The following is a 21,074-nucleotide window of genomic DNA, read 5'->3' as shown; positions in this document are numbered from 1 at the left end:
CACTGAATGGATCAAGTTAGAAACTCTGTAGCCAAATCATTATCAAAATTGTTTATTTAATCACATTTGACCATTGCATTTATGTCTTAACATACATTGTATTTATCAAAAGATAAAGATTGAGGTGCATCAATATAAACAAAAAAATATGGACCTTGATCATTTGCCTATTTAGGGGGGAAATACATGAAATAGCACCTGATGTGTTACATTCAGTCGGTCTGATCAGCAAGTGCTCTAGTAGCTTTTTAATTTATTTAGGGTCTGCTTTACACCTGTACACACCTAACCCTCATTATCGCATTCATTCATTCATCTGGGAGTTTAAAAAAAAGAAGCAAAAACAACAATGACAACAAAAACACTTCAGTCCAAAGATAAAGCATTTATTCACCTGATGACACCTGATTGAAATACTTTTAAACATCTTATATACATACTATATACTTCTAATATTCTAGCCACAATTTCAAAGTGTGTTTCCTGAGATACTCAAACATATGATCATAAATATGAGAAGTAGCTATCAATGTCAGTAACACATAATTCCCGATTTACTTCATATTGAGGCTCCTGTCTGGATCAATATCTGGATTGTAAAGAAAATACAATTTACTGCACACACAGGAAACTGTCACTTTGTCTATGCATTTTGCAAACAGTCTCAACATACGACAGAAATGGAGGGACCACACATGAGTTGTGACTGAAATTGGAAAAATACAAAAACAAACAAGGTGAAACAAATACTACTCAAATAAACAAAACAATTGAAATACCAAAATAAAAAAATGCAAAAGGTGGAAGTCAGGGCAGAGAGGACCAGATAATTGTCATCAGCTTATGTGGATTGATTCCTCCAATATTCTGAGTCCGCCCTACCAGCAGGGAGAGACTCATCGTCTAAAAAAACTTTCACATTGAACATTTTCTGCACATTACGAACAAAAACATCAAACTTCCAGTACTTCCAACGCAGTGGGCATGAAGTGCTTCTCATAACCTGACGTTGACTGTTCATCCTCTGCTGAGCTCCAGCTATCTTCCCTGTGTTCCTCCTTCCTGTCCCTCTCCTCGTCCGAGTCAACCATTCTGCTGTATTCCTCTCTTCCATATCTGCGGTCTGTCCTATGACACTCCTCCATGACAGCTTCCTCCCCCTGATCATCTTGGCAGTCCGTCTGTGAACACTGATCTCCGTCCACTGGCTGTGTTAATCCATCAGCTCTGGGCTGGATTTCCACAACCTCCAGCACAGAGATGATGGGATGTGGCTCGTAGACGGGAATACAGATCCAAGCCAAGGGGTCGTTAATCTACAAGGAGATCACACATAGAGCCAAGATCTTTCTTTAGGGTTCTTTTTTTGTTTGGATTTTGGTCATACACAGTAACACTAAACTAAGACGTGACAACATCAGTGTGTGTAGCAGTAAACAGAATAGGCAGTTACCAGTGAAATAGCAAAAAAATGGCATTTATCAGGATCAACAATCAGTGTACACCAGCGCCGCTTCTACAAACATGCACATTATGGACTGTGTGTGGGACATCAAGTGCTGGAGGAGGCTCCAAAACAGCTAATGATCATAAATCACACACAACATGACAAGGAATGTGCATGATTAGTCGATTAGGTGATTATACATTGCTACCCTCATTAGCCAATATCAGAAATAGTAGTCGGTTAAACTCAATGTTGCATTTATTATCATTAAATGTAATTGCATTCACCCAATGAAAATGCCACTGTAATAATCAAGATTTATTTATTCTGTGAATTACCGATGAAAAAAAAAACAGAATTCAGGCTGAAAGTTATATTACAACCATGGTAAGCAAGCAACGCTGACCCAAAGTGACTCTCACCTGGTGCTTCATGTGTCGGAAAATGTGACTGTTGCGGGCATCTGGCACTTTCTCATATAAAAATGTAGGCAACAGTGGGCATTCTCCTTGATGAACTCTGTGCAGACACATAAGAGTTAAATATATACAAGACACCCCTCATATTCACAAAAACTCTTACAGAATGATATTTAAAGAAAAAAAAGGTGTACGTAAATGTATTTTCAGCATCAATGTTCACATCAACAGTTTGTGAGGCAGCAAGATTAGAGAGAATTTGAATTTTGAATCCTTTTTATCAGCACCACAGCACTGAATAATCATATCATTTTACTTGTGAAAGTATTTCAGGTGTTAGTAAAGATTAATGAGGATGCATGACACCAAATTCTTACATGACTCAAAGTATCAACCAACAAAAAGGGCTGAAACAGTTGTGATGCACCGTGCCCACAGATCAGACAGTGATGGGAGAATAAATAAGAAATGTTGTTTAACATGATCATCTTACCTGTATAAAGCAACAATAAAACACACAAAAACCACAAAAATGATTCCAAGCAGCAACGGTTTTAAGATCGCTGAAAAAGACGGGGAGAAAAGAGATGAGAGAATAAATTAATATAACCAGTAATGTAATTCATCCACATGCTAGGTTGTAAGAAATCAAAAATTATCTTTTAAAACTTAAAACCCATTGTCACACAGCTCATCACATCCAACAACAACTGATTAAGATGTTATACAATACCAAAATCTTCCGGGTGCTTTGTTTTGACCTTCACGGTGGTGTTTGCTCCAGGCCCAGCTGCAGTCACAGCTCTTATCCAAACATCATACTGCTGTCCTGGACTGAGGTCCTGCAGCTTAAAAGTCATATTTTCCTGCTGGGGGGATGCACTCACATTGTACACTATAGGAGAGAAGTGAAAGTGTGTGGAGTGAGGTGAGGTAATGAAAGAACAGCTGACAGAGACACACCAAGCTAAGTATACTGATCTGCTTATCACTAGTTATCTTTATTTGTTCTACATATTCATCACGATTTCATAACAATATAAACATACGACCATGCTCACAATAATGATGGTGATGTTTAGCATTAGCATTTTCACCATTTTACTTTAGCATGTTAGCATGCTAACTTATGCTAATTAGCACCAAACACAAAGTACAACCAAAGGCAGTGGGAATGTCATTAGTTTTCAATCTATGTAGCCTAGTCATTGACCAAATCTGACCTGAGGATGGTGCTGGATGAAAAGTTACATTTTTACCAAAGTTTAGTCCTGTTCCTACGAGGGACATAAATGTGCACAGAATGTATGAAGCTCATGGTGGCACTAAATGAAAAGTTAGAGAATCTACATTGACGCCTTCTCATCCCAGCTCATCAAATATCGCTGCTTGGTCAGTGGACTTTCACGTCTACATATGACGCATTAGGTAGGTATCCTCCTGCGTCTGTTGTTGACATTCCAGGATGCCGTGTCAATTTACGGTTGTTACATGTATTGTGTCTTTTCAAAATACACTTCTGTTTTCACAGGAAATGTACAGATTGTGCTCATTAGATGCATTCAGTGTTTTCCAAAATGTTATGCAGATAAAAACCTTGGTACTAAAAACCTACACCAGATTCATGAACGCTGCGGAAAACTCATAGGCACATGTGTATGTTTATGAATGCCAAATCAATTGTAAATTGACAGCGCTCTCTCACAAGCCAGCTATTAGCTTACATCCCCGCCCATGAATAGCCAATGACCACCGTATATATAGATGATAATTACTATGGATGGGTCCATCCTGTCCACCTGTGAACATGGAGCAAACAAAGGAAGAGAGAGATACAGAAAGAAAAACGTTTCCGATGCAGAGACTGAAGTTATTTCAGGTGAAGTTGGGTTGAGAAATTCATTTTATTTTCTTCGTGTAGTAGTGGTGTGGCTATTTCTTTTTAAAAAGTTTATATTTTAGTTTTTAAATTTAGCCCATGATATCAATTCTCAATTAAATGTGTTGTCTGACCTATAACGGCATTTGAGTCGAGCCCCTGCCCCTCCCTCTTCAACTTCCCTTGTGGTAGCAACGCGCAAATCAAGTGCCCTGCAGAGCAGCATCAGGTCTCCCTTGTCTGCCGTCATGGACAGCCACGTAACAACTGTGTTTGCCCTAAGCCTCGGCATTCTTTGTCTCTGTTGTGAAATTAAACCACTGTTAAAACGTCTTAATACAGGCAGTCTAATGTAGGCAAAAACCCACTGTTAAGTTTAACAGTAAGTAAGATAGTCTGGCGTGAAACCACACTGTCTGGAGGCGCCCCAAATTCAAACATCCAAAAACACATAATTGAAGCCATTGAAACTTGGGCGAGACCATGAGACATGGGCACCGCATTCATGTGTGTTCACGTGCTTTCGCTGGTCTCGCGCACAAGCGTGCACACGTGAGCATGGTGTACAGAGAGGCAGTCAGAGCTACAGGCTACAATGAGGCTGAAAACAGAGTTCAAATGATGTTTTTCCAAACAACTTTTTATGTTGGGGCTTCAGGACACTTGGATCACTACGGACGAGCAGTATGGAGATATTTTGTGGTTTCAATTATGAATTTTTGGACGTTTGAATCTGGGGTGCCGTAAGCCTCCATCAGGTGGAGTTGTGTTGCTACCTCCGCTCCCCTTAGATCTCTGCAAGTGATGTGAGGACTCTAAAACTTCACCTGAGCCTCCATCGGCATATGGGTGAGTAGATAATGGTTTATTTACTTGTGCAACAAAAGCACATTGTGAGGTTTAGGAAACAAGGCAGCTGGTTAGGTTTAGTAAAAACATGGTTTGGCTCAATATTCTCACAAGAAGTGAACAGCGGTCTCCAGGGTGAAAGGCTGGGATTTCAAACTGACGCATCAAGCAGCGTTATAAACTAATGCACCTTTTTCAGCAGTGTGATACGCCACCAGTTATGAACTCATCTGCCCAGCAGCATGCCATACCACTGCAAAAGGTGCCTTGTTGCGTCAGTGTTCAGCACTGAAATCCCGGATGAAGCGGCAGTATTTGGCGACTTGGGAATTGAGGCTTTCTAGAGAGTCATTAGGATATAACTTCTGGGAACCATGAATGTCCATGCCAAATTGGGCCAACCAGCTATTAAAAGAAAACATTAACCTGCTCAAGAAAAATTCAGGGGATCACCAAAATCAGTAGGACTCTCAACAAAATTAAATGTCTTTCCATCTGATACTGGGTTTGTCTGATGTTAATATTTCCTTAACTTATTACAACTGCGTTACATGTTGTTGTTGCGTACCTTTTTGCCCGTTTTCTCCGCCATCTACTATGACTTTGTAGGACAGGATCACCCCATTTTGCATGCAGAGGGGAACAGGCTCCCAAAACAGGGTCACGTGAGTTTCAGCAATCGATACCTTAAATGATGGCCCTGTGGAGGGGGCTGGAGAGGGACAGGGACACACAAGACATGATGACTCCAAGTTTATCCCATTTAAATAAGCTAATAGAAGAAAAAAAGACAGGTCAAAAACAACAGCATAAATACTTACTTCCTTCAAGTGAATATCCAATAACTGATGAGAGGTGATGGACTTCATTGCTGTGTGATACAGTGAACAGCGACACCTGGTAGGGTGTGTATTTTTTATATTGACCTGTAGATGGAGACAAACACCAGAGCTTAACAGCCATTTTGAAACCAGCAAGCACAAATACAACCTTAAAATAAAAACCTTTCCAATGATTTTTAACTATTCAATCTTCAAGTTAATTTTCATTTATCATTATCATTGAGTGATGCTTTCTTTAAATTAATGTTCTGTATCACCTTCTGGGGCTTTTTTTTTAACATATTTTTTGGGCATTTTTTAGCCTTTAATTGACAGGGCAGACAAGTGTCAAGGGGGGAGAGAGAAGGGGAGTGACATGCAGGAAATGGTCACAGGCTGGAGTCGAACCCGGGCCCCTGTGGCAACAGCCTTGTACATGAGGTGCCGGCTCTACCACTAAGACACCGACACCCCATATCCTGGTTGGTTTAAAGTTTAGTTTTAGCTCTGCTTTCATTTGGAGTTTTAGTTACCTGCTTGTTCTGGGTGTTCTTTTATCAGCTGCATAAAAGCTTGCGTTTTGTTAAAAATTCAACCTGCCTGTTAGTCTGCATCTGGGTCCTGATTCCTGACGCAGCATTGTCATATGAGTAATCTTCTCTATTTACTTCTTGTGGTGCTACGAATGTACAGCATTCAAACGTACCTTTAAAAAACCCTGTTGTTTGGCTTTTGTTCACTTTGATCCAATCAAATTGTCGGCCAGGAGGACACCCTGCTTGATTGTATTGCACTACATATTCTTTCAAGTTATCCGAGAGGTGAGAGGGCAGACCCCAGGACACGGTGAGGTTGTCTTCGTTCATCTTGAGGTGAATAACTGGCTCGTTTTTCTCTTTACCTTAGTAGGAGACAAATGCTTTGTTAGTTCTGATGAGCCACAAGAATCGGAGAAATACAAATTAAGGAATTAGATAATACAAATGTAGAAGTATTGCAGTGTCATTTTGATGCAGCCCTTAGTTTCTCCTAATTCTGCTAGTTATGAGCTACTTTTAGCTTTGGGATGTTTTGTGAGTACGGCGCTTGCAACAAAGCAGTCTGGCAATTGATACCTGGTATTGGCATAATGAGGTAAGAAGGCACTGTGGCACCAAGTGAATTGTAGGCAGACACACTGGCTGATGATACATTCTTCAGAGAGAGACTGAAGTGGCACTGCATCTCATCACACACCAACCAGCCCTCTGACCCCGCTGTGGACATATTCACCAACACCACAGTGCCATTATTGTAAGTCAGTCTGACTTCATACCCCCGAATGAGACCACGAGCCTGAGATGTAGGAAGCCTCTGGATAGGATGGAGAAAAGGAGAGGATACTGAGGGGTGAGTGTGCATTAAGTGAGACTCTTGTTCATTATTTCAGTCAGAGAGTAATGGTTGTTTACCTACCTTCCAGGTCAGAAAACAGTCAGAGGTTGCCTGGGACGTCCCACAGTCCCTCCATAGATCTAGCTCTCCAACAGGGGCTGAACAAGAGGGGAATAAATTAGCATGAAGGAGAGAAAACTAGAGAAGTAATGGCAAAATCAGAACTCAGTGGTTCATAGTTTTAGCAGAGAAATTGGTTATTTTGTTTACTAGGGGAGACAACACATTCTGTTATCACACTGTAAATGTTGAAACCGTTCATATCTGCATGGTGAATATAAAGAAAAAGGTAGCAGCCCATTAGTTCAGTTTAGCATAAAGACAGAGGACGGGGAAACTGTTAACCTGGCTCTATCCAAAAATCAACCTATCAGTACCCCTAAACCTTTCAAAAAAATGTGTAAAATTTTCACAGGGTTTATGGTCAGGAATGTTAACTTCCTGGAGGATCCACAGGTTGCCTGGGAACTGGCTAATAAATAGTCCCGCACCTAACCCCTGTAAAACGTCAAACTGTCTTTTCCACATTTAGTTTTTTGTACGGCTAACAAACAAGATGGAGTGTGTATTATGCTGCGTACACATGGAATCAGGCAGACGTTAGATGGCAGCCAGAAAACAGCTTCTGTTTTCACCTTGAATGAAGGAGCTCCGTAACATCCGGTGGTAAATTCCATCGCGGAGGACAGCAAAGAGTAATGGTTGTCTGCCATTTTTGTTACTGGCATTCTCTGCTGGTCTCAACTAACTTTACTGTCCCACTCTCGTCCACTAAGATGATATTGCTGCCTACCATTATTAGCTTGACTCCATGTGAATGCAGCATTAGTGAGCCAGGCTGGCTGTTTCCCCCAGTTTAAGTCTTAATGCTAAGCTAGCCTAATCAGCTACTGGCTGCAGCTTGATATTTATCACATGAGGAGATGATCTTCTCATCTAACCTTCAGCAAGACAGCAATAAGTATATTTCCCAAAATGTCACACGATTCCTTAAAGGAGCTGTATACAACATTGAGGACATTCACATAGCAGCAAACATCTCTTTACCATGTAAAGATATAGAGGAGTAAAATCACTCAACCTCTGTTGGGCCAGCTGTACGTCCACGTTATTGTATGTGAGTTAGCTTATTGCCGCCGCTCTGCACTGTGCTTATATGTTGGTTACCACTGATATCAGAACAGCGGGGTTGTGGAAGCGTAGCATCCAACTTCCTACCTCAGCACTGTTGCTGTTGTTAGCACTGTTGTAAATGTGTAATGTAAATGTTGAAAATTGCAAAAAACAAACAGAAGAAACTAAACTTTTGTCAACCCTCTCCACGTTCTTTGCCAACTCTAAACTTGGAGACCATATAACAAATGAGGACCCACCCATCTCAGGAGTTCGTACTCTGTGGATTGCACTCCAGTCACTTGACAAGCTTTTGTCACAGGCACATCGAACTTGAAATTCATAGACTGTGTAGGGCTGGTGATTGTCAAATGTATAGTGAACTCCAGTCTTGTTCTGTGTAGAAAGGGGGGGAAAAGGAGCTCGAGCATGAATTCAGTCGCTAAGCTTTAATCATACAGCTTTTCTTTTTTCAGCTGATTAATTTATTCATGCATCAGCATTGTCTCCTCAATGTCAACATGTTCCATTACAAAGTGTGGACTATGCTGAGAGAGAGCGAAAAGGAAAATGGTGTAAGACAAAACCTAAAACGGATACCTCAACCCAGACTTGGTCTTCCTCAGCCCGATGTCGGACATCACAGTGTTCAAAAGAGAGCTGCAACTCATCACAGGAGAAAGTCCATTCAATATCTAAGGACTCCAGATAGCTCGATGTGACACTGGGAGTGGGTGGCTTCTCTAGAAACAGACAGAAAAACAATCTCACTTCAATTGAAATCAATAGTTCTCAGTTTTGAAGTAGTTTTATTGCCGTTGTGTTTGTTGTTGTGGTGTCTGTATTCATGAACATGAATATGGAGGACTGACTCACTGATATCTTCTGTATTGAACATAGCCTTCTCAGATTTGGCAGAACCGTTCTGGTTCTTAGCCTGGACCCAAACATGCAGATCTCCATGACTGAAGTGTTCACGAAGGATAATCCCACTCAAATCGGTGCCACTGATCACATGCCCCTCTCTGGAGAGAAGACAAGAGGAGTACAAGAAGTCAGGGGGCTTCTCCCAAAGTCATCAGATGTTTGTCATCAAGAAAGTTGTCAGATATGACTGGGAACAAGTTTGGTTGTGTTACTCGTTATTTGCTGGCTCCCAGTGCAAGCTGTAGTTTGTGGGGATCTGAGGGTCCAGCCATGGATCCCAACTACAGTGGATATCCGCACAATTGTCTTTCTCATCACAGGGGATATTGCAGTCAGGAGGGGAGAGAGCAGCAGGAGGGCCTGGAGAAACAAAGAGGGCGAGGGATGAAACCAAAAGTGATAGAAAATGCTTCACAGTACTTCAAAACTCATTTAAAATTAGAAAAGTGAGCTCAGTGCAGTGCTGGTCTCTACTGGGTGTGTCTGGGGGCATGTGAGGAGGGAGCAGGGGGTACAGGGTGAGATGTGTGTCCAGTGTGTATGCATGACAGTAATGGAATAAAGGGGAGACAATATGCATATAAGAGTTGGAACTCATTACATATCTGGTATGAAATTAATCTGCAGATGCTCTGCTTCAAAATAAGACCAAACTTTTCTATGATTGTAGGTTCATGAGCCACGACCAAAGGCCAAAATGCAACCTGCAACAGACGAGGTAAGGCTTGTTTGTAGCCTAGCCCATTGCCAGAAATGCCTTTTACAACATGATTTTGCTGATCACTCAAGGTCCTACAGGCAGACTAAGAGGAGTGAGGAGTCAATAATGATATAAAACAGAGCAGTCAATAAAACAGATTTCTCAATAACTGTGAATCACCGCAGCCAGGAGAAACCCTTGAGCTTACATTCATAAACGTGCCCAAAAAAATATAAAGTTTACGAGCTTTACGAAGTTAGCTGCAGACAGACACACACATGCACACACACAACCAAATGCATGATCTCAGCCCACAGAACAAAAACAGTTCCAACTACAGGATTTCTTGCAGGGCTGCTGAATTAGTCTGTGTTAGTTTTAGGTAGCTGTACTGAACACTGGCAACACAGTTTTCCAACCACGACATCAGTGAGATCATACGGCTTTGGATTTTTGAAAAACACTATTTGACACACAGTATTAGGAGCTCTTTACGTGTCTATTGCATCGGCCAAAACAACAGTGGCAGTGGCACATACTAAAATGTCAAATCCAAAATGCTCCCACCATGAGTCACAACAAGCAAAGGTACTGACCCAATGTGACAAACTTCCAGGATACTCTGAGTCACAAAAACTACTTACCAAAGACCAACGTGCATTCCCACACACACACTTATCACCTCTGCAGTGATTTATTTTAAAGAGTGTTGAAGTTTCGGTCACAAATACCTGTATCAGGACATATCTTTCAAATTCTCAAGACTTTTTTCTTTGAGAATCTCTGGTGGATTTGATTTCCTGCACTAGAAAGGCGACAGAGCAAGTCGTGTGCGTGTTGCTTAAGAAATATACAGCTAAAATAAAAACAGATGCACGCATGTGGCCTGAAGAAATCAAAGGAAATATTATACTTTGCTGCAAGTGATCTCTAAAATCTCTCCAAAGCTCATTCTTGTCAGACAGGAAACTGATAAAAACAACAAAGAAAAACCACAGAGTAGTGATTTTCTGTCCACTTTGGAAGGAAACTCGAGGAAATCAAGTATAAATTTTTATTAACAATCATTAGTGCTTTAGATGGATAAAGGTTACTGTCATAGAAGCAAAGGGAGAGGCAGTGAATATCTGACAGAAATGATTAAAAAAAGAGCTGGAAGCAAAAGATAGAAGACCTATCTGTGCCACAAGAAAAACGCAGAGTTTAGTCATATGTGCATACGCCCACACCAGGAAACACACACCTTTTTTTCTATTCATCACAAGACTGTCACCTTTACCCATTTCACGAAAGCCTCTACACTGTGATCAATCCAATGCCTGCACACAGCCTTTTGCAAAGAAGCACACAGCCAGTAACATTAACAGGAAGCAGGCGTCATAATCAGTCTGCAGTCTCCCTTGTCACCACTTCCTCTTCTATACAGACAGTAATGCAAGAAAATGTAGGGTCTGTCTGTGAAAAAACTAACAGGCATGAGACCTGCATAAAAAAACATGTAATGCCTTCAGTGTGGGCAAATCATTTGCAGCACATTAAACACCCCATTTTTTATTATAGTTAGTTTTGAAAAAAATAACCAGTAAGTATCAGTATCCTGTCATAGAAATGCAGGAAACATCTGCTGTATGTCTTATTATATCTCGATCTTTTACTTGAACAGTGATGCCAAAGCTTAGACAAAGCCCTTTATATTGCATTAACACCTGAATGTTGTATCCATGGATGGATTACCCAAAGTGTCAGTGGGTTCCCCTAACCTTCACTTGCAAAATGTCACTCAAATAAACACGTACTGACATGAAGAGACTCAAAATGACTGCAAAGAGACACAAAAAGACCACAGGGAGATGCTAAGAAACTGCAAAGAGACACTAAATAACTATAAAAACTGGCAAAACAACCACTGTGAGACACAAACCAACTACAAGGAGACACAAACCAACCACAGGGAGACACAAAGTGACTACAACGCAACAATAAAACAAGCAAAAAAGGCCAAATTACCTCAAAGAGACACAAAATTATCTAAACAAGACACAAAATGACCACATAAAGACACTAACCTCAAAAAGATGCATAATGAAAACAAAGAGATGCAAAACCACCACTACATATGTGTCTTGCTCCTAAGAAGGAGAGGTGGTGGGCCCTTAGCACATCTGAGCCCAGGGGCCTCATTGTGTCATAAATCTGCCTATGGTGGTAGCTGGTTGAAATGGAGCTAATTTTACATATGTCTTCCCCTGGGTAGTTTATTATTTAACAATACATAACTTCTTACAAGCAGATCATAGATTTTGTATGTAAGATCTTGTGCAGCAAAGGAAGTAAAGCAAAACAACCACCGTGAGACACACAACAACTACAAACAGACACAAAACAACCACGGGGAGACACAAAGCAACTACAAAGAGACACAAAACAACTACAAAGAGAAACAAAACGACCAGAGACGCAAAATGACCACAAGGAGACACAAAACAACGATGGGGAGACACAAAATGACTACAAGGAGACACAATTCAACCACGGGGAGACACAAAATGACTACAAAGAGACACAAAACAACTACAAAGAGACACAAAACAACCAAAGGAGACACAAAACAACTACAAAGAGATGAAAATCAACCATGGTAAGACACAAAATGACTACAAGGAGACACAAAACAACTACAAAGTGACACAAAACAACTATAAAGAGACACAAAATGACTACAAAGAGACACAAAACAACTACAAAGTGACACAAAACAACTATAAAGAGACACAAAATGACTACAAAGAGACACAAAACAACTACAAAGAGATGAAAACCAACCACAAGGAGACAAAAATGGCTCCAAAGAGACACAAAACAACTACAGGGAGAAACAAAACAACTACAAAGAGACACAAACCAACCGGAAGGAGACACATGATGGCAATGCAACAAAAACCAACCAGAAAAGGCCAAATTATCTCAAAAGAGACACATTACCTAACCAAGACACAAAATGACCACAAGGAGACACAAAACCACAAAATAATGAATAGACAATCACCATAAACATGTGTCTTCTTTTTATGATGGAGAAGTGGTGGGGCCCTCTGCATATGTGTCATAACCTGCTTATGGTGGTAGTTTATTCTTTAGCAATACATCATTTCTCATAAGCAGGTCATAGAGTTTCTATGTAAAATCTTGTGCAGCAAAGGAAGTAGTTTGTTTAAGGTGGAGTAAAAAGGGTGATAAATGCAGTGTGGTGAAGTATAAAGCAGCACAAAACTAAAGCAAAAGCCCACAAGCAAAGCATAAGCACCTGAGATAAGGCAGAACTGAACTCATACAGTGTTTGAGTAACATGTGCACTAACACTTTACAGTAATAAGCCTACCTGAAGCAGAACAGGTGGGCAGGTTGACCAGCAAGATGGACAGAAGCCACCTCGTCCTAAGTGTGGCCATTACATTTGGACCCAGCCCTCTAGTACCTGTGGATAACACACATACATGCACACAGAAAATGTATTAACCACGGAAGTTGTAGCCTGTAACAGCTGTATTCCTCAAACTCACGCACTTTGATGGTGTTTTTGACACAGTAAATGTAGGGAGCGATAAGAGTCACCAACACGTGCATCGAAACGACAACTACTGTAACGTCATGTTGTGCAATTTCGCATAAATATTCTAAATACCGTCAGTCTCTGTGTCATACACACTTTCCTGTTAGTGGCACTCATATGTAAATTAGCTAATACAGATGTGGTTTGTTGAGAGCACATGAACGCACCGCGGTAACAAGAAACGGAGTTCGTATTTAACGTTAATAGTATTTTGTCTTAATTTATAACACGCTTTTTTCTTCTCCAGTGGAAGCTAACTATCAATAGCTAATAACCTTAAATTATTTACCTCATTTTGAGACACACTGGGACATCCGTGGTGCATTCTGCAGCGATGTAAAACACAATTTTCAAAGAAAGTTTGTTGTGAAGAGTTCAAGTCATCGTACAGCTTTTGCCGGGTGGCCCCGCCCATTTCTGGAATTACCAGTGACGTAAAAGGCGCACGCGCTCACACGCAGCCAACATTCACACCTCAGACAGCTCGGTTTTGAACATTTCCTGTTCAAACTCAAATATCTGCATATACAAACAACACAGGAGACAGACTTTTTTTTTTATCTTAAGCAGACTCTTATGATAAAAACAAAATGTCCCACATGATACAGCAGTTACTGATAAGACTAAGCAGTGACTAGTGAAGTTTTTTAAGGGTCATAAACTTAAATTTATCTTAAATTCTAGTGGTTAAAGTAGTTTATTGTCCACTCAATCTGTGCTTTGACTCATGGCATAGTAGTCATTCAGGGTTTTAGGTCACATCCAATAAGAAACTGAGATAAAATTTCTTTATTGTCATCACACACAGTGGTTACACTGCTGCCATGTTGCTGCCTGATGCCTCCTACTACTGCTGTTACTATCATTGTTAGTCATACTTCTACTATTATTATAAACATAGTATTGTCACATACATACAGTTGTGCTCATAAGTTTACATACCCTGGCAGAATTTGTAAAATGTGCACCACTCACATGAGATTCAAATTAAACTATGAGGCATAACAATCAAGAAAATAGTGAGGTGATCCCTGTTCAAAAGTTTACATACCCTTAGTTCGTAATACTGCGTATTGCCCTCTTAAGCATCAATGACAGCTTGTAGTCTTTTGTGATAGTTGTGGATGAGGCACTTTATTTTCTCTGATGATAAAGCTGCCGACTCTTCTTGGCAAAAAGCCTCCAGGTCCTGTAAATTCCTGGGCTGTCTTGCTTGAACTGCACGTTTGAGATCTCCCCAAAGTGGCTCAATGATATTGAGGTCAGGAGACTGTGATGGCCCCTCCAGAACCTTCACTTTTTTCTGCTGTAGCCAATGGCTGGTCGCCTTGGCCTTGTGTTTTGGATCATTGTCATGTTGGAAAGTCCAAGTGCGTCCCATGCACAGCTTCTGGGTGGTGGGTGCAAATTGTCCTCCAGTATTTTCTTTTTTAAAGATATTTTTTGGTCATTTTTGCCTTAAATGCACAGGACAGGTAAGTATGAAAGGGGGAGAGAGAGAAGGGGGATGGCATGCAGCAAAAGGCCACAGGCTGGATTTGAACCCAGGCCGCTGCAGCAACAGCCTTGTGCATGGGGCGCCTGCGCTACCACTAAGCCACTGACGCCCCTCCTCCAGTATTTTCTCATAACATACTGCAATCATCTTGCCATCAATTTTGACCAAATTCCCTGTGCCGCTGTAGCTCACACACCCAAACATCAGAGATCCACCTCCATGCTTCACAGTAGGGATGGTGTACTTTTCATCATAGGCCTTGTTGACTCCTCTCCAAACATAGCATTTATGGTTGTGACCATAAAGTTCAATTTTGGTCTCATCACTCCAAATGACTTTTTTCCAGAAGTTTTGAAGCTTGTCTAGATGCTGTTTGGCATATTGTAAGCAGGCTGGTTTGTGGCAGTGGCGTAGTAATGGCTTTCTTCTGGGAACTCGACTGTTCAGCCCATTTTTCTTCAAGTGCCTCCTTATTGTTCATCTTGAAACAACCAGACCACTATTTTGTAGAGAGGCCTATGTGTCAGCTGAAGTTATTTGTGGGTTTTTCTTTGCATCTGGCAGTTGTGGCTGAAATTTTTGTTGGTCTACCTGACCATGGCTTGGTATCAACAGAACCTTATTTTCCACTTCTTTATCAGAGTTACTACACTACTGATTGCCATTCTCAAATCTTTGGATATCTTTTTATGTCATTTTCCTGTTTTATAGAGTTCAACTACCTTCTCTCACAGGTCCTTTGACAGTTTTGTTGCTTTCCCCATGGCTCAGAATCCAGCAAGGTCAGTGCAGCACTGGATGAAATATGCAGGGGTCTGTCAAGAGCCCAGAGACTCACTGACCTTTTATACACAGACACTAATTACAAGCAAACAGGTCACAGGTGTGGACAGTTACCCTTAATAGCCATTTAAACCTGCATGTGTCAATTTGTGTGTATATTATCAGCCCAAATCTTCAAGGGTATGTAAACTTTTAGTCAGGGCCATTTGGGTGGTTCCACTTGTCATTATGATTTAAAAAGAGCAAACACAATTTTGTGATAATAAACAGCTTCACCTGAACACTAAGTTTTTTGCATGATCAGTCATATTTGAATAATCCTTCATGGCATGAAGAGTTTAAATTGATCATTATTTCCCAAGAACAAAGCTAAAATTAGAAAAAAGTCACCAAAATAAATGCATAACACTGTTTTCTTCTTATTTCCTATCCCATTAATCACCTCATGACTCCTTAAATTTACCTCGTGACCTTTTGGAGAGGCCCTATAGGTTGGGAAACACTAGACACTAAAATGTATATAAAGTAGTCTCCTATTCTGCATACAAACTGATGCATATCTAATAATGTAGCATATAAGTTAAATCAGGTATTACAGATGTGATTTTCATGTGGATACTTTTACTTTTAATTCTTCAAGTCCATGCTGTTGATAATAGCTACTTCTGTACTTACTCAGTTTTAAATGGAGTACTTAACTTTAAATGGAGTATTTTTGCACTGATGTATCAGTACTTTGAGCTAAATGCAGGATCTGGATCTTGATACTTTGTCCATCACTGAGGATGTCACTATGTCAATGTTTTTAAGGAAATATGGTCATGCATCACCAAATGCAAAATATGCCCCGACAGCATATTTCCGGTGAAGTGAGACTATTTTAAGCCTTGGCAATTGAGGAAAGACAAGATTTCAACATGCAGCTCACTTAGAATTTGTCTTATAACACATTTTTATTATGTATCTGAACCTCATAGTGCTCTGTGTGCTGTGAAACAAATGCAAAATACCAACAATATACTTCTAATTACAAACAAGATTAGACGTGAGTGACTTTTTATGCAGCTGTTGTCAAATAAGTTTAACAAAGCATTCATTTCCCTTGAATTGTCAGACACACAATTCAGCTGGTCATGGTTGGGAAGGACAAAACAGCTTGTTCAAGACTAATTAAGGCTGTTCATTACAAAGCCTAGAAGAAGTATGTATAAACATTTCTTGACACATGGCAGCCCTTTTCATACACTTCATAGATACTAAAAGACAGGAACAGTTTACAGAACGGTTTAACTCAAAGACACTGCATATAAAATGAAGGTAATGGGAAGAGAAACAAAGAGAAGTGGATGTGCATCCGTTTGTGTCTGCTTGTGTACTCGTGTATACAGTATGTATGCCGGTGTATTGACTCAGATGGCGAAGGCTGACTCTCAGCAAAGGGAGCTGATCTCGCTCTTGCTGCAGCCCCACTTGCAGCAGGCGTTGGACAGGCCCACCACTACATCCCGGCCCTTGCGGTCAGCCTTGCGTAGGGCTTCCAGGATTTCCTCAGTGATGAAAGAACGGGCTGGCCTGCTAAACGCTGCCTCATTGTTGTCTCTTGTTGTGAAGCTCAGATCTCCGTTCCTTTGAAAGAGACTCTCTACCACAGGATTGTGACTCAAGCCCTCCGAGGAGTCCTCCTGATGGGAGCTGAATGGGTCCTCTGACACATCTGCTGCAGTAAAATGGGCAAATGAAGAATGAAAGAGCACTCATGCTTTCCTCTTACACACGTCCCTGTCCATTAACTGTATTATCGTTGAAAGAATTGCATTTCTGGTGAAAATGCAAACAGTAAAATAATCTTTCAGCATCCTCTTCTGTTGTCTAAATAAAGCGTTCATTTCACAGATGTTACATCGCATTCATCAATTTTAATGTCACTTGCCCTCCCTGTTTCACACATACAACACATTATACATTTAACACATACAAACACGCACACATCCTTACCCCGGTAACAACCTCCCCCTACTGCTGGTGACATCACTGCCTCCACCTCCACACCCCTGCCAGGGTCCTCTATACTAATATAGCTGACACTAATATCAAACTATTCATTAGGGCTGACACCATATCCCATTTTAATACATGATAATGACATTCTTGCAATATCTATAATAAAAATTTTGAAAAAAAAAATGCTATCAGTCAAATCCATCTTTAATGTGCTGTTTGTTGTTGTGCATTTTGTCTCTTTTTTGGCAAATAAACTGCACTTAAAATACCAGTGTAGGGAGGTGGAGAGTGTCTGTAACCATGACTGTTCAGAATTGTCCTAAAAAGAGGAATATACTTAATGGATAGTGGAAAGAAAACCGGACGATGTTGGGGGAGGGAGACAAAGTGAGAATGGAAAGAGGCGCTGGATTATTTATACAATATTATAATATGTGTATTATTAACATGATATCAGTATTTCATTTTTAAATATCATGGTTATCATCACTAAAGGTACATCAGAATATCTCTACTATTCATCTGTCATTCCTCAATATTATTACCACCTAGTTGTTTCTTTAAACAATTATTACATTATTATTATTATTATTATTATCATTAGTAGTAGTAGTAGTAGCAGTAGTAGTAGTAGTAGGGTTAGGGTAGTAATAATTTTATTTAACTTTTTATTTTTAAATTTTTTTATTTATTTAATTTCTGTTAGTATTATTATTATGGTTATTATTATTATTAATATTATTACTTTTAATATTTCTTTCTCCCCACACACAATCATACACCTAAATAAGTGTGACATATTTAACAAATTTCCTGAAACACTGGATAATTGTACTTATTATCATATCATAGTCATACTTATTTGCAATATGTTACAATTAAAATTTATATTAATATTATTTCATCCTTTTTTGGTTTGGCTATGTTCATTTATTTGTTTATTCAAATGGTTCCACATAAAACATCTAATGACAATGTAAATGATAGCTGTCTGATTCCAGCATAGATTGTCCATAGTTCAATAGAAATGTAATAATTAATATTTTCTGTCTATGTGCACTTAAAATAACATATGATTTTCTTGTACCTCCATTGAAGTTATCATTACCATATATGCACACAATCATAATTGAACAGAGGAAGGTAAAGACAATATACAAACAACAGATCCAGAGAAATCATAACACTAGAAATAGAAAAAAAGTTGGCATCACATAATAGATGGGATAAATCATATACATGAAACCCTGACACTGATTGTAGCACAAAGTCAGTAATGATGAAGATGTAGAGCCTCTCACCTGCACTCCTGAGCGACCGTTTCCATCGTGAGCCTCCACAGGTGAAGATGACTGCCCGGATGAACTCACGGCCACACAGCTTCACCCCATATGTTGGGTTGTCCATGGGCTGAACCCCGGCCACCAGCAGACACACAGCCAGTACCACAGCTTTCCACATAGTGCCCAATGGAAATAAAGCAAAATACAAGCTGTTAAATGACAGGAGATTGTTTGCTATGGGCAGCACTTAGCTTTCTGTCTCCCTGTTTGTAGGCGCTTTGACTTAGTAAGTGACCCAGGCGTGGTTTATAAAGGGGTCCAGAGCCCTGGAAGGGAGACATGCATATTGCGCACACGCAGGCCTTCTCCGGAAGAAGAACAGATTTGAAACAGAGATACAGTCAGAGACCTTTATGGAGACAAAAAGCAGGCCAAAGGTGGCATAATTAACGAATTTGTCAGTGGCCCTGATGATCTAATTGTGTTTCAGCATGAGAAGCACTTTCGTCACCTTTAATGTCCCTCAACATTATGACGTCATCAGATCCCACTTAGGTTTCATATGTAAACGATCAATAATCATGGATCATGTAGTGGATGTGGATGTGAGGAGCATATTTTCATTAATAATGTCAACTAAAGGTAAAAGTTTGAGACCATGTGACACATTTTTTATAGCGTACTGGCCAATTCCAACTCTGTCTATTAATATGTTTCTCATAGGGCATGGTTTATGGCATGATATATATGGCACTAGAGATTGTTAAACCACTGGTTGTCATGGTATCTTGTCCCCTACAGATACCATGGTGGTTTATTGTGTAATAGGCATGAATATTACACCGGATAAATTAGCCTAATTAATCAAACAAATTGATGCAAGAGTAAGATTTAAACAATTTTTCTTTATCATTTGACAGCTGATACCATTTAATAGTATAGGGATACTCAACACAGCCCTAAAATAAAAGAAGAGTTGCACAACAGGTAATTCCTGTCAAAAATAAAAAGATAAAAACCTTTGGCAAACATTGCCAGATCATATGAAATTAACCCTTTACTCAGTTTGTCATTAATTCCCCATTAACAAGATTTACCATTCACTGACACCACTACAGGGATATACATTGACATATAGCCCATTGTATCCAACATCGCAATTATTTACATCAGTATTGCCATTTTTAATTCACACGAGACCCTGCATGACTTCTGTATACATCACTTCCCTTTTCTCTTGAAAATTGCTTATTCTGTCATCTCGTTGCCAAAAGGTGAACTGGGAGTACAGAGACAGGACCAGTGACATTTTCAAAGGCAGATAACATAGCAGTCCTATTATGAGTCAGACAAAAATAAAACACATTTTTATCTGTGTATCCACATAGTCAAAGGTCGCTCGTTTAGGAAATTACAATGGGGGATGATGAATATGTAATTAATGTGACGATAACAAGCAAACAAAATGGCATTTTCGGGAGGGTGTCCACCCTGACTTTCATTAACACGGAGTCACAGAAGTGACCTGAGGAGGTCATGGGAGCAATATGAGAGTGTCATGGTCCATACTTTTTATTAATGTGCGGTTTGGGGCAGCAGTAGCTCAGTCCATAGGGACTTGGGTTGGGAACTGGAAGGTTGCCTGTTCAAGTCCCCGTCCGGACCAAAATATGGAGCGTGGACTGGTAGCTGGAGAGGTGCCAGTTCACCACTTAGGGGCACTGCTTAAGTGCCCCTAAGCAAGGCACTGAACCCCCCAACCGCTCGGAGCGCCTGTCATGGGCAGCCCACTCTGACATCTCTCCACTTAGTGCATGTATAGGTCCAGTTTGTGCATGTGTGTGTCTTTCGGACCTGTGTGTAATTGACAAACAGAGTGAAAAATTGAATTTCCCATTGGGGATTAATAAAGTATATAAAATTTTAAAAAAATTAATCATTCTTGGACATATTCTAAATAAAAGTATATAGATTGGTCCTACTGTATAATTCGTTTTAAGGGTAATTTATCAATAAATTATTTTGCAATACTGCAGATGTTGTCATTTACATGTTCTACTGTACGGCTGTTGCGTACCTATAAAGAAGTGGCTTGGGGTTATAAAATTGCCAAGAGGTTATCCAGGGCTAGCAATAGTTGGTAACTAGATTCTTTGTAATATTGGGACTGGAGCTACAAAACCTTGTGAGATGACGTGAAAACGGAACTACAGCCATTTTCAAAATTCATATCTTATTCCTATGGTTAAAGATAGTCCAAAAATATTGGTAGACATGAACAACTCTCTTCCAAATCCAAAATGTAGAGTT

General features: G+C 40.0%; 2 protein-coding genes across 3 annotated transcripts; both read right to left on the bottom strand.

Moving 5' to 3' along the window:
* Positions 1-365: 365 nt before the first annotated feature.
* il12rb2l (interleukin 12 receptor, beta 2a, like) lies at positions 366-13,611 on the bottom strand. Its single transcript, XM_049562334.1, has 15 exons — positions 13,489-13,611; positions 12,969-13,064; positions 9,102-9,249; positions 8,839-8,987; positions 8,563-8,705; positions 8,223-8,358; positions 6,871-6,947; positions 6,531-6,768; positions 6,122-6,316; positions 5,416-5,520; positions 5,163-5,306; positions 2,600-2,761; positions 2,360-2,429; positions 1,870-1,966; positions 366-1,316 (listed from the first exon to the last, which is right to left on the bottom strand). The coding sequence occupies exons 2-15, from the start codon at positions 13,036-13,038 to the stop codon at positions 954-956; spliced, it is 2,097 nt and encodes a 698-aa protein (XP_049418291.1). The 5' UTR covers positions 13,039-13,064; positions 13,489-13,611; the 3' UTR covers positions 366-953.
* Positions 13,612-16,471: 2,860 nt separating this feature from the next.
* On the bottom strand, positions 16,472-19,024 carry rln3a (relaxin 3a). Of its 2 annotated transcripts, none has more exons than XM_049562337.1 (2): positions 18,783-19,024; positions 16,472-17,197 (listed from the first exon to the last, which is right to left on the bottom strand). In XM_049562337.1, exons 1-2 carry the CDS (start codon positions 18,940-18,942, stop codon positions 16,911-16,913), a joined length of 447 nt encoding a protein of 148 aa, XP_049418294.1. In that variant the 5' UTR covers positions 18,943-19,024; the 3' UTR covers positions 16,472-16,910. The 2 variants fall into 2 exon arrangements, with proteins under 2 accessions (XP_049418294.1, XP_049418295.1); XM_049562338.1 differs by having other exon boundaries at positions 16,472-17,194.
* Positions 19,025-21,074: the final 2,050 nt, after the last annotated feature.

Source organism: Epinephelus fuscoguttatus, linkage group LG19 (assembly GCF_011397635.1).
Source record: "Epinephelus fuscoguttatus linkage group LG19, E.fuscoguttatus.final_Chr_v1".
NCBI lineage: Eukaryota > Metazoa > Chordata > Actinopteri > Perciformes > Serranidae > Epinephelus > Epinephelus fuscoguttatus.
This window is presented reverse-complemented; position numbering and strand designations above follow the sequence as displayed.

Bases quoted from the DNA above. Each gene is read 5' to 3' on its own strand.
- il12rb2l (XM_049562334.1), bottom strand. From the start codon at position 13,038: ATGGCCACACTTAGGACGAGGTGGCTTCTGTCCATCTTGCTGGTCAAC. The intron at 8,988-9,101 runs GTAACACAACCA...TCTTCTCTCCAG, and splicing joins TGGGAGCCAGCAAATAACGA to AGAGGGGCATGTGATCAGTG. The intron at 8,706-8,838 runs GTGAGTCAGTCC...GTCTGTTTCTAG, and splicing joins GTTCAATACAGAAGATATCA to AGAAGCCACCCACTCCCAGT.
- rln3a (XM_049562337.1), bottom strand. From the start codon at position 18,942: ATGTGGAAAGCTGTGGTACTGGCTGTGTGTCTGCTGGTGGCCGGGGTT. The intron at 17,198-18,782 runs GTGAGAGGCTCT...ATTTTACTGCAG, and splicing joins ACGGTCGCTCAGGAGTGCAG to CAGATGTGTCAGAGGACCCA.